Source organism: Syngnathus acus, chromosome 10, assembly GCF_901709675.1.
Source record: "Syngnathus acus chromosome 10, fSynAcu1.2, whole genome shotgun sequence".
Classification (NCBI taxonomy): domain Eukaryota; kingdom Metazoa; phylum Chordata; class Actinopteri; order Syngnathiformes; family Syngnathidae; genus Syngnathus; species Syngnathus acus.
This window is the reverse complement of record NC_051095.1, coordinates 14,793,292-14,806,621: the sequence shown is the minus strand read 5'-3', so window position 1 is coordinate 14,806,621 and position 13,330 is coordinate 14,793,292. Positions and strand designations below refer to the sequence as shown.

At 43.6% G+C, this 13,330-nt stretch overlaps 3 protein-coding genes across 4 annotated transcripts in view; 2 read left to right on the top strand and 1 right to left on the bottom strand.

The window, feature by feature from the left end:
- The first annotated feature begins 1,252 nt into the window (after positions 1-1,252).
- nkrf (NFKB repressing factor) lies at positions 1,253-5,251 on the top strand. Its single transcript, XM_037262557.1, has 3 exons — positions 1,253-1,581; positions 2,258-2,381; positions 2,648-5,251. The coding sequence occupies exons 2-3, from the start codon at positions 2,291-2,293 to the stop codon at positions 4,843-4,845; spliced, it is 2,289 nt and encodes a 762-aa protein (XP_037118452.1). The 5' UTR covers positions 1,253-1,581; positions 2,258-2,290; the 3' UTR covers positions 4,846-5,251.
- Positions 5,252-5,291: 40 nt separating this feature from the next.
- Positions 5,292-10,608, bottom strand: LOC119129373 (ubiquitin-conjugating enzyme E2 A). Of its 2 annotated transcripts, none has more exons than XM_037262562.1 (6): positions 10,472-10,608; positions 6,720-6,800; positions 6,615-6,640; positions 6,374-6,463; positions 6,194-6,282; positions 5,292-6,117 (listed from the first exon to the last, which is right to left on the bottom strand). In XM_037262562.1, the coding sequence occupies exons 1-6, from the start codon at positions 10,555-10,557 to the stop codon at positions 5,989-5,991; spliced, it is 501 nt and encodes a 166-aa protein (XP_037118457.1). In that variant the 5' UTR covers positions 10,558-10,608; the 3' UTR covers positions 5,292-5,988. The 2 variants fall into 2 exon arrangements, with proteins under 2 accessions (XP_037118457.1, XP_037118458.1); XM_037262563.1 differs by lacking the exon at positions 10,472-10,608 and adding an exon at positions 7,245-7,454.
- elf1 (E74-like ETS transcription factor 1) overlaps positions 7,983-13,330 on the top strand; it is a 40,392-nt gene continuing 35,044 nt past the window's right edge. Inside the window, exon 1 of the mRNA XM_037262559.1 lies at positions 7,983-8,456. The gene's annotated coding sequence lies outside the window, so the exon portion shown is untranslated. The remainder of the gene's footprint in view (positions 8,457-13,330) is intronic.

Genomic DNA, 13,330 nt, shown 5'->3' with positions numbered 1-13,330 from the left:
CGAGTTACCCATTCGATGATTAAAAAAAAAAATCTTTGTGGCAGCAGCTCAATACTGGAGTACTTGCCGCAAAGCAGGGAGTCGCTGATGGTGCAGGTCGTACACTTGCCTGTCTTGTGTGCAGACACCATGAGTTCGTTTTCCCGCATATGAAGGTGTGAATGTGTGCGTGAGAAAAAGAAAAAAGAAATACCGTAAAGCATTATGGGTACGGTGAAGAACAGAGTGACTAGTAATGTGCATTCCAGTTCTTTTAGGTGAACAGAATCGTTAGAATCAGTTCACCCAAAAGATTCGTTCAAACGAATCGTTCAATGAATCCCCCACACAATGATACGGCTTTTTTTTTTTTTCTTTCCAGTGGAAACAACCCATACACATCAAACAATACAACTACCCCCCCCCCCCCCCAATTATTATATATAATAATAATTGGCTCAGGGTAATTAACATATTTCTTTCTATAATACAACACTTACACACTGATCCGTTGGCAACAGTCTCTCACCCGGTCGTGAACGGGAAATTACGTCACTGACTCGTAAAGTCCCTCCTCCATCTAACGCTCGCTGGCGCTGCTGATGGTCGTTCGCGACTCATTCACGAGTGAGTGACAGACAGCATTGCCTCTATGCCATTGCAAACCGACACACTTTATGCCGACATTGATGTTTTAATTTTGTATTTGTTGGATTGTAGTTGATGGTGTTATTTTATATATATATAATCAAATGTGAAAGTCGATATATTGAACAACAACATTTAGGCATATATATGCATACACGTTATTTAAAACCTACTATAAGTAAATCGTAAATCTACATTGTGGCTTACATAGTTCACGCCAAGCGACGCAACATATTCACTGACTGATCCGTTGATGCACAGGAAGGCAGTTCACTCATTGACTCGTTCGCGAACGGGAAAGCCAGGATTCGTTCCCTCACTGATCCGTTCTCGCGATGAACTGGAAATGCGAATCACTCACTCACAGATTCGTTCACGCACAGATCCATTTATCCATTCAGTTGTCGAACGGGAAATGCAATTCACGACTCGTTCGTGAACGGGAAGTGACGTCATTTTCTTCTTCGTTTTGTTTTACGGCGAGGTGGCACCAGCTTCAATGGGCATTACCGACACCTACTGGTTGAAGTCATATGAACTGAAAAAAGAACGAATCACTGTAGGAAGTGATTCGTTCACGCTCGTTCACTGAAAGGATCCGTTCTTTTGAACGGATCGTTCACTCACGAGCCAACACTAAGAGTGACGCCATGACAGATCCATGTATGCAATGCTAGCGGGAGTAGAAAAAGGACGGGCCTTAACAGCGTCAACAAAACATGCTTCCCGGGACGCTTTTTTTGAGTTACTCCGACCTGAAATGTCCTTATTGTCTTTGTGGACGCTTTTGAACGCCAACGATCCGGTAATCTACATAATACATAGCCAGCAAGTTGCTCTCCAAACCTGTTAGCCAAAATAGGCTAACACGGCGGCTAATGTTTTTATACTCGTTGTGTTTAGAGCTACTAAAACAATAACGGGTGAGTTGACACAGGCTACCTGCAGAGAAAGGTAAGCAGTTACTCACGCACCCATAGCGGTCTATTAAACGAAGCATTTGGGTCATGCAACGCTTACGGATACCGATATCGGCCTGTTTATACAGTCTGTCGTATATACAGCCTCAACTAAAACAGAATCTGATTTCCTACAAATCCAATATATTGATTTGCTGTCATCTGACGTGGAACGTATTACTTGTTATCTTTACGGGTACATTAACGTGACAGCACAACAGTTGCTGCCCATCCGTGTTGTTAATCTATCCTTTAGTTATCGTCTGCTTCCCGAGTACTAAATAGGCCTTACTGGAGGGTCAGTATGAAGAACAAAGACAAGTTAGAGACAGACTTCCAAAATCCTACGTGAATTGGATGACGTCATAGTTTTGGCACGCAAATGCAGTACAGGGGGTCCTCAGTTTACGACGTTGATACGTTCCTACGCTGCGGCGTAAACCGAATTTCGGTGTAGGTCGCAACATTAATAGAATGAAACTGTTCATTGTTCACTTTTGTAAGTTCTCAAACCACGTGTTATATTATGAACTGAGGACACCATCTTTGGTGGAACAACTTTTCTTATATTTTCAGTATTTCTTTTGTTCTTGTTCAATTCTTCGACTTGAATTGTTATTATTCCTTGCCTAATGCAACATGTTTTTTGCCATGTTTGTTGTGCTTTACAGGTATGGCCTGGTTTTGACCGGACGCTGCTGGTGATGGCAGAGGGCAGCTGTGCAGGCGAAATGCGCTCCTATGACCCGAGTCATAGCTCTCAAGCAAAAAAGAGACGCATTTCTCCTGGTGGTGGTGAGTTTTATTGAATTGAACTGGAATATGAATTCAAGATCACTTGTGCAAAATTCACTTAAATAGCTTGTACACAATTTGGTCTCAACAGAACTTGCGCACCAATTAAATATTGGTTGAATTGCCCAGAGCTGCCATGTCATCTTCAGCCCTACGACACAGCAGCACTATCATGTTGAATCCAAAAGCTACGCAAAAGAAGCACAGATTAAAGTGTCATTTTTGATGCTCTACTCACTAAGTTTTTGTGTATCATACATTTGCAGGAGAAGAGCCCATGAGGAAGATGCCTGTGTCAAGGTTTGGTATGCGACCTCGATTTGAGCCTGTGCAATTTGTTAGCGGCGGCAGCAGTATTGGCACTGGTGAAGTAGGAAATGGCGCAGATGAGAAGGAGAACGATAAGGAGCCCCGAAGCAGTGACCCCCCCAGAAGTAGTGACCCGCATGCTGGCCGATACAGGGAATATGAACACGCTTCTTACGGTAGCACGGGCAGAGGACCGAGCACCTCCTCTCTCAGGCCTGCTTTTGACTTCCGTAGGGATCGAGAACGGCACAAGAATAATGTTCCTTCGGGCGGTCCAGTCAGCTTAGGCTACGGAGGCCGAGGCTCCGCATCTAACTTTATGGCAACAATTCAACAAGACTATACAAACAAGTATGAGACCCACAGCTTTCGCAACACAGATTTCTATTCGCAGCCGTACAGGCACAATGGATACAGTGGCGGAAACAGATCAAGCGGCTGGGACTGTGGACGGCAGGGTTTGGGGTACAGCCACAGGGATCGTCCTCATAACAGAGCGTACAGCGGGCCTGCCGCCTCTCAGCCGGGGGAATTGCCACCTCAGCTGCTACCTATCAATCACTCCACGATCGTGGAGAAGCACAGGCTCATTACCTGTCTGGCGTCCGCCTTGGCGATGTCTTTGTCGGATCCTCAGTACATGACCGGAACTGAGGATCTGAATTACAGTTTCATGTTGAGTCGCAGCATCCAGGCCTGCAAGACCAACCCTCAGTACACTTACGTCAACTTGAGGGATATCCCTCAAGCCGACCTACCCAAGAACCGCAAAGTTCCGACGGATGGCTATGCCTGCGAGCTAAGGTGTCAGGGAGTCTATCTGGCCACGGGCTACTCTTTCAGTAAAAACGGCGCGAGGGACCGTGCCTCCGAAAACGCCGTCAGACTCTTCATGAAGCCTGTCGAGGTGCGCGTGGTGCCGCGCAAGTACAAGCACACGATGCTCAACGACATTGTGGTGTGCCAGATGAGCTGCCCTGCCCCTGCCTTAGCGCCCGCTCTTTGCAATCCGGAGAACATCGGCTATCCCAACTGTAAGGGCCCCAACGAGCCCGACATGCGCAAGCGTTGGACGGAGTTTGTGGTCATGGACAATGCCCAAGACGCCATCTGCATTCTCAACAATTCTGCCGCTTTCTGTCACATGAAGGTGGACTACAAGTTTGAGCGGCTGCCCAACCTCGGCTGGATGTGCAGCGTCTACGTGCAGGATGAAATGGTGGCGCAGGCCAGCGGCAACAAAAAGAACTCTAAGCACGCTGCGGCAGAAGCGGCCCTGGCAAAGCTGCGCTTGAATCAGGCGGAGCAACAGCGCCAGCAGCTAGCGCCCCAGCACGCCCGGGGACATGAGCAATCGGGATCCTCCGCTGGGCAATTCGGCATGAGGAAGAAACATCTGAGTGAGGTGGTCATCTTAGAGAATTCGGATAACGCCGTGAGCATCATCAATGACACGGCTCAGTTCAACAAGATGACGGCCAACTACAAGTTCATCTGTTTGTCCGATAATCGCTGGAGGTGCGAAGTGTACTTGGAAGGACAATTTGTGGCAGCAGGAGTGGGCGCCAAAAAGCAGGTGAAGCACTTCGCGGCACAGGAGGCCGTAGACACCCTGAGACAGACGCAGGCAGTGGTCAAGTCCACCATGAAGTGGGAGGGTCGTGCCAAGGCCATCTCCCGTTCGCAGATCCAGGGTCGCTCGGGAGAGGAAGCCATGAAACAGGTGATAAAAGAGGACAACATTGGGAACCAGCTGCTGCGGAAGATGGGTTGGACAGGTGGAGGTTTGGGCCGAGACGGAGAAGGCATTGCCGAGCCCATCAAAGTTAAGGAGAAGTTCTCCAGGGAGGGCTTGGGTATGGACTCAAACAAGTGCCAGCTCAACAAACGGGACATCGAGGGCATCATCATTAACTACGCCAGGTCGGACCGCCAGGACGATCTGCACTTCTCCACCGACCTGACCAGCGATGAGCGCAAGCGGATCCACCTAGTGTCTCACAAGTACGGCCTACGGAGCAAGTCATATGGGCAGGGCAGGCATCGCTACCTCATCGTCAGTCGCAGAGTGGACAAAAATCAGCTCATTGGCCAGCTCCTGCAGGAAGGGCAAGTGGGCCGCTACGAACTGGTCAAACCTCAGACCTCGCATTGATTTGCATGTCAACTCCAGCTGTGAGCTTTAACTTCACAAATCCACATTCTCAATTTGGACTCTACAAATAAGGTCTTAAGGGTTCCTGCATTCCATTCCCCCAAACAATTAACTTTGATATGTTTCCATGTCACCTTTATTTACTTTGGCGCACGCTTGCGTCGAAGTGTCCTGATGAGGGTCATAGTCACAAAAAATTTAAGGGACTGTTTCACTGTGTGTAAAACATAATGCAAGTCGATTCATGTAACAGTTGGACTACAAGATCATTAACTCTGATGGGAGTTGGGCATAATTTGTTTTGCAGCACACTGAATTATCGTAGCACTTTCCATGGTTATTGTACAAGAGCTACATTTGCATTGTCAAAATGTGTATCCAGACATGTTTGCAAATAAAATCAAACTGACTCGACAAAACCTAGCTTCTTTCAAAGGAAACACTAGTAACATAGATCATTTTATTTACAAGAAAATGTACAGTTTGTTACATGGGTTACCAGTGTAAACTTTAAAGACAAATCATCTTGTATGATCACTTCACACGGATCACTACTTTTGTATGATTGTGAAATAGCTTAGCTAAGAAACATCCTCAGTCTTTAAATGTCAGCATTTTGTCAGTGAAACCAAGTGCCCAAATGGGGCAGTCATGTCTTGTGTGTCGTACTCAAACACAAAGAGCATCTGAAATCCACAAGGCAGCTTGTAATAAATGGTCATGTCAGGTTAATTCTAATGCTTCAATGAAAAATATCAGTCCCACTTGAAAGGCTTTCAAAAGGCAAAACAAAGCACACTGATACAACAAAAAGAAATAACCACAAATACATGTTTATGTGTCAAAATAAGAACAGTAGGTGGTTTTACAGCAAGCACATAGTTAGCAGCCATTTTGCACAAAAAAAGAGGCAAGTAACCCAGATATAACAAGGTACATTAACTTTTTTTTCTTTTAAACAAACACATTTTAGCCTGATGATGGCATTCAGCAGAAGTGAATGCCTCAAACACGACAGCGTACAAACTTGGCAACCGACTGTTTCTTTTGGCAGGAGGGGGGCAAAACGTATACTGTGAGATAAGTTGACAACTAGAGGTCGGACACTGTTCATGGCGGGGACCACGACAACAATGACGCGGGTCAACAGTCGCGCCAACTCTGTTCAACGATAGCAGAAACTCTCTTCTCATACTCCCGCTTGTTCTCCTGGTACAGCTGGGCTGCCTGGCTGTTGGCCGGACTGTTGGGGTTGGGCTCATCCAGTAAAGACTTGGCGAAAACACAACAAAAGCATGTCAGCGGACGAGGAGAATAATGACAATAGCCAGCGTTGTGATTGTGGCACCTGTATTGACGTTAATATTGAAGACACATCATAAGTGGGACTCCAACGATTCTGAAGTATATCTAAGCATATGCTGCCATCGGCGTATACTACAAAAAGGAATAAAAGTGTTATTAGTTTTGACAGTATACAATGATTGCATTAGCTAATACAGGATATGCAAGACTTTCATCCACTTACCATTAGGATGAAACATTTTAGAGACAAATCTCACAGTTGGGGGCTTATTTGGATATTCCTCGGTGAACTCTATGGTAAGTTTGAATGTTCCTGGAAGGAAGAAAATTATGAGCATTGCAGTGGCATAAGGATGTGCAGTTCCTAAAATACAAAGAACCCTGTAAAAATACAAACTTTTAAGTCTTTTTAGTGCACGTCCCTTGTAAATTTAACAGACCTGGATGTTTGACAAATTACATACCATCTTCAAAAGGAGTTCCCTCTGGCCTATGAAAGAAAGACAAGCATGTTAGAGAGATGTTTAATATCAGAAAGCCTGTTACATTACGAATCGGGACTAACTTACCCAAAAATGACAGCATTCCATACCATAATATTGTTTTCTGAGGGGGCCCCGCTGACTCCAGCTGGAGGATCTTCTTGCAGCCTTACGAATGGAGCATACAAATAAGTTGATGTAATAACAGTGGTGTGATCAACACTGTCGCTAATGATTTATAAATGACTTATAACTAAGAGGCATACATAAGATTTGGGTTAAACGCCTGTCTTTTACGTATACGTTAAGGACGTAAACACATCACCTGAAATCTTGACTGCCAACAGTGGTCATACGTATCATGGGATGCTAACACTAGTGCTAACACAAGTGTCGATGTAAGCCGTTTTCTCCATTTATAATTCACCCCATCAATATCTAACATCGTCGACTTTACGCTTTAAACTAAACAAGACCCCGACGAAAGAAATGGGTGCTTCAAAATACCACAGAATGTGATGACAAGTGTGTAAATGTAGCAACGCTGACGGGCTAACCCTCGGGTTGCTAATGTTAGCTTTTAGCTACTTGCCTTGTTTTGGTCTCGCTTACCGTTTAAAATCTCTCATTAAACGTCGTCTCGCCGGAGTTGACATCCTACACACTTACGCTTAAATGTACGTATCGAGTGCACGGGGGATCGAGATAAAGTAGAGGGAAGTTTGTTTTAAATCTAAATAAGTGATTAGTTTCGACACTAAGCTAACTGGACGCCGATTGTTAGTTTGTCAAATATTTGGCTGCCTGAGCCGCTAGCCCTTGGACGCAACCATAAGTATTAGAACGGGGGAATTATTGCCATTTGACCAACATTTACTGATTTATAAATGGATATACACATTACACTGTATCTTTCGTTTATTAGATTTATGGTTATTAATGTAAAAGCGTAATGAGCGTAATATATTATCCTAACATTTAACATTACAGCATTTGACTGCGCTCGCAGGACAAATGGAACATTCTAGAAACGATTACGTCATGTGTCAAGCGACAATATCTTTTTTTGTGCACTTGATTTTTTTAGGCTGTCCACTCATCCCGAATGTTTAACTTTAATATACAGTTTTTGTCACCGTTACTATATTTGCTTAAAATACTGTGACGTCTGCCGAGAACCGCTGTCACGGGAAGGAATTCTGTTACTACCAACAGCCACGAGAGGGAGTGCTGCTCCACTCACTGGCGTTTACAGTCAGTCTCTGGGCAACAAAGCAACGAAAAAGGCTTAATTATCCTTTTGGATCTGTGTTTCTCAGATTGACTATGAGAGTTAGATTCCCGTTCGGGACTCTGCCTTTCGACGGCGACTCCACAGTTGCTCAACCCAGGGAGATTTCCATATGGACCTATATGACACACCTGCGTTGACTTAAAAAGAACAAGCCAAACACACCTTCTAGTCGATCGAGAGAAAAGATAACGACATTGATATTGCAATTGATATTATAAAAATGCCATTTACATACTTCTTCCAGACTAAATAGAAGATGAATTAAAAAAAGAAAAAAGAAAAAAAACTTTTCGGCACAGGGGGACTATCGCTTCCCAGGAAAATGTGACTGCTAGGAATTCCCCACGCGTTATTGGAGAGAACGTCAGCGTCGTGCCAGGCAGGGAGCCGTGGCAGGAGGAGGCTTCAACCGCTGCCCGCTTGTGTAGCCTCGGCTCGCCTTCCGTCTCAGGATAATGCTGTTATTTTTCTCATTTATTGTAATTCCCGAAGACGTCGGGAACATCGAAGTAATCGTCGTCTCCCAAAGGGTGAGTGTTCAAGTTTACATATTAAACACATTTCGCTGTTGTGATGTAAACAGTGCGTCTATTCTTCCCTTTTATTGCGTTAAAATGCATATCTTAAATAGTGATCGCGCCTGGTAAAGGGATTAAGCTGAATTTATAAATGATTGCTAAGAGACGGTCTAAAGTTGATTAAACTTAACTCATGATGTGAGTGCTTCCTGTTGCTTGGTTACTTGCGTCGCTATAGACTGGTGCTTGTCGAACTTTTTACACTAAGCCCCCCCCCCCCCTAAAATATTTTATTCATGAAAAGTAAGCCACAGTGACCCAATGCAGTTTGATTTCTACCACATCTATGAAATCAACTTACCAGAAGAATTGACATCATAGCTGGCGTTCTGTTACCTTTAGAAAACAAAATTACTTCATATCTTTTCGACTGACACTTCACACATTCAAACTATGAGCGGAGAGAACAAAGCTGAAGTTGTCATTCAACCCTGCTTGCTCTACCATTAGCTTGGTCGAATGACAAAGGTGTTTGCTAGTGGTGCCATTGGAAAAAGCTTATTGCCAACCACATCAATGTGTGACGTCATCACTACATGTCTACCTGTGCAGTCTACAGCCCAGATCTTCACGCCTTTATTGTGACCGGCAGTGGTAACTGCATGTCTAAGTTTATGTGGCACAGTCTTTGTATATTTGTGTTTTGGGGTTGTGGAATTTGCTCACTGCTGATGTTAAGTGTGACATTTATTCTTATTGTTTGAAAACATGGCAGCCACAAGCATCTGATGGATTTTCCCCCCCAATGGGTTTGTGAAGGGTTTGTTGCTAAGAGAGGCGCGTAGACTTATGTCGGCATGTCATGAATCATTTTTTACAAAATTACCCTAATCAGGACGGGAGTCATGTGGTGTAAAAGCACAGGTGCTTATGGGAGGCCACCGCCTTCACATGATGTCACCCTCAGCTTTATTTCTTCCAAGATAGGATTTAGGAGGAATGTTGATGAAAACCTCTTTTCTTTACTTACTTACAACATTGCTGTACAGTAAACACTATTGTGTGTGTGATCAATACGAGTCTCCCGGGGATTCTCAAATGTTTCCCAGATGTTTACATTTTTGGCTCAAGACGTTTTTTGTCATGGGACGCGCTCGCCCGACCTCATTGGTCACCGGCTCCCTTCGGGGGAGGCGGCAGTGACGCTGGTGGTGGGAGGGGGAGACTGAACGACAGACAAGAATCCTGCCCCCTCCTCCCGTCCAGTTTTCCCATGATGGGATCGCTGGTAGAGGGATAATTGGAAACTCCAATCCACTGAAAGCAATTATCCCCAGCAAGAGTTTCCAAATATACTCCAGCGAAGGTTCGCCTGTGCCATTTGTTTTTACGCCATGCTGTTGCTCTCTGATATGCTCACCAGCGTGCGCGCGCGTGTTTGTGTGTCTGCAGATTAGAGAATGTGGCTTCCCGACAGCCTTCGTATCCCGTGACAGCGAAGTCACTCCTTCAAGTGTGATCCTGCAGAGCGAAGACTCTCTGCCCTTCTTTATTATTATTGAGCAAAGCTCATTGAAGCCTTTCTTGTACTGCTTGTCTGAGGTCTGCTCAGCCTCCCTAATGGCCCTCCACGTATCGATCGGACTTCACAAAAAAGACAAACTGAGCTCATAAGCTATTTGGAAGACAGTGCTGCTCAAATTTCAAAAAAGCTTTCAGAACGGATGAGTCCCAGACGAGTGCAATAAGTCAAATGTATTTCTTTCTTTCTTTCATTATGCTTTTGGGGAATGTCCTCCTCTCTATTCTGCGGATTTGAGACAATATAATAATACTAGCAATCCGTGCAAGCAGTGGTCATTAGATTACATTTGTTGCCCTGCTTGACTACATAGTACATAATAATAAACTATGTAATTTGACACCTGAGTCGTAACCACAAGGTGGCAATGTTCATAATGCTTTGACTCCACCGTGCCACGAGATGGCTGATAACACAAATGACATGCACAATTGTAAGAACTCACTTGGGGAAAAGGAGAATCAAAACTGCCTTAACTTCCCATTTAATTGGTGGGGAAACACCCGCCGCTCTCTGGGGCACTTTCCTCATGTCTTCAACCTCGTTGGAGGAAACTGCGAGAGCTCCCTGTAATGGTGACAGTTGAATTCCACCCTGTCAGACATGTTGGAGGTCTGCTGCTGCTGTGCATGACGTCAGGTTGAGAGAGGGGAGAGGCAAGGGAGGTTTCACCTGCTCCCTCATTCCTCTCTCGCACTTCATGTCTGGCAAGCATGTGTCCCACAGCATTCACCCTGCATGACTTGCTCTTTTGGTGTGTGAGTGGATTGTCAAGATTTACTTAAGTTTTAAGAAAATAGGCCTACTTTTAACACCAGTCCCCTAAGGAGGCAGCACAATAGTTTTGTGTTATCACAAAATAATATAAGTATTTTCAATTTATCTGTAGTAACAGATGGCTACTTTGTATGGCGCAATGCAGAGTACATAGTACATTTACTTGCTGAGGACATCAGAGAATAACGAATATAATGGGTCAACAGTTTTAGCACTTCTCAGGTCTTACTTACTGTAAGGCTTTCAAAATAAATGACAGAAACAGTTAATGTTTTATCTTATTATATAAAGTGCTTTGTTAAAGTTGCAGCAGCTACCTATAAACTTGCTACCACGTTTTCTTCCTTGATTGAGCTACTAACATTGTTGTTGTGTATGCTTTTTAAGGATTTAAAATTTTACTATCTTTAGATTGAACATCCCAAGATGTTTATTCATTTTTCCAGTCCGCTAATCAGTATCAAAGTTGTTTGAACAGAATCTAAATAAGTCTAAAATTGTCCTGTTTTTGTTTTGACAGTGGGAATTAGATGACATTTGTGTGTTTCCCCTGCTTGTGCAACACACGACATAGCCTTTGACTTTGCCTCCGCTGTGATGATTCACCCTTGCAGCATGTCATGCCGTTACTTAACCACACTGCTTTGATATTTTTATGATAGCTGAAAGCTCGTAGCGCCGACGTGCATATGAGGAGTGGCTCGGGTCGACAAGTTCTATTTTACTGGAACAATGATTTTTGTCTTTTGAGTTAATTTAAGCATGACACACATCCTCAAGGTTTGTTGAATAATTGAACCGCAACAAGCCAATGGCTATTATAATCCTGGCCCTGAGTGACTAGAGTGCAGTATGTATATGCTTGCTCCGGGCCTGCTGTTGTAATAATAATGAGCTGTAGCTCTACCAGCCTGGTCATTGGAGTAAAACGGAGCTGTTGTGCTGTTTAGAACTGAATAATAAGTGTTTATGTAGTTTTCACAGCTATTGTATATAACATAGCAATGGCCTCTTGTGTGGACGATATCTGACGACAGAGAGCAGAGTGTCTTCTATATTTAATGAGTTGCACTCAGCTAGTGCATTCTGCCTTCGCCACTGGCCATTTTGCACTGGCGCAATTCTAGCGGTGCTCCACTCGTTCTACCAGATTGCACTGTGTTGTGTTTACATTTTCCCAATGTGTGATTAAACTTTGTTTTCTGCCTCTTCCCCTGTTTCCTGTTGTGCAGCTGTGAGAAAGGAGCCTTGGCACTAGTACAGCATAAAAAAAGTAATAAGGATTAGATCAATTCATCTTTCACACATCAGCATGTCAAATAGTCTGTTGTGCGTTTTGAGAAGGAGTACTCAGTAAATATGTTAACTTGGTGTGCTGGCTGCTTGTTAGTTGTGTTGTTTCAGTGTCGTTTGAAACGCTTATCTTGAGGGCACAATCACACAAATCCTGCCAAGCTACTAGAGAAAACAATATGTGTTTTTAAGAACAAGAAATCCTGAGTAAAGATGTCAACTTGGGCATTTGCTTCATGCCCCAGTTGCTAGCTAACTTGGTTTTATCGCCATTCTTTTAAAACTTACCCTGTGGTCACAGTCACACAAACCTTGTTTGCAAACATCATCTGCTTCACTATTTGGAGGTTCTGAGTTAGGTTCTCGGCTCTGGGATCATTCGCATGTTCTTCCTTCACTTGTTTGGCGTGTCTGTGGCTAGTCTGGCTTCCTCCCACATTCCAAAACCACGCTGACTAAATTTTTCCTCGTTGAGAATGTGATAGAATTTGCTGGTGACCTGTCCACACATCTTGCAGTCAGTAAATGGAAAGATTGACACCCTCACACATTACTATCAACCGATGACTTCTACCTATTATAGGATAAAAGAAAGATTAATTACTGTGAAAAAACATTATAGTGTTATATCATGTAAAGATTAAATACTAGAATAATTACCCTGTTCTAAAGTTTTTATGTACCCTATGCAAGCGTAATGTCTAATCATAAAAGTTATACTGCTGCAGTGCCTGCTGCTGGCTTGGCATGCATACTGCAGTTAATTTTTATTTTATTTTATTTTCACACCAAATATGCTTATGGCTCAGTGACCCGTTGCATGTGTAACAATCACAATATATCAATATTAATCTTAACAGGTCAAATTGACCCTCAACACAATGGAAGTACTGTACGTACTTTGTTCCTACAGATTTTAAAAATCACTTTTTAGACATAAAGTGTTAGTTTCATACAAGGTTCACCAACATGACGGCATGGTTGCCAGATGAGTAGCCTGCGGGCATGTTGTAGAAGGTTGTAGAAGTCATCATTTGAAAATGTAAAAACTTGCACAGATCTGTAAAATATTCTATAATGATATTTATTTGTTACCTTTTGATAACTATTGTGAGAAATCATTATCTTGATGAATGTCTACACAGATGAATATTATGTACACTGGTCAACTCGATCTACCGTAACACTATCCTTTATAGTCCTGTGTATCGTTGTGTCATCATTGCGATGAATC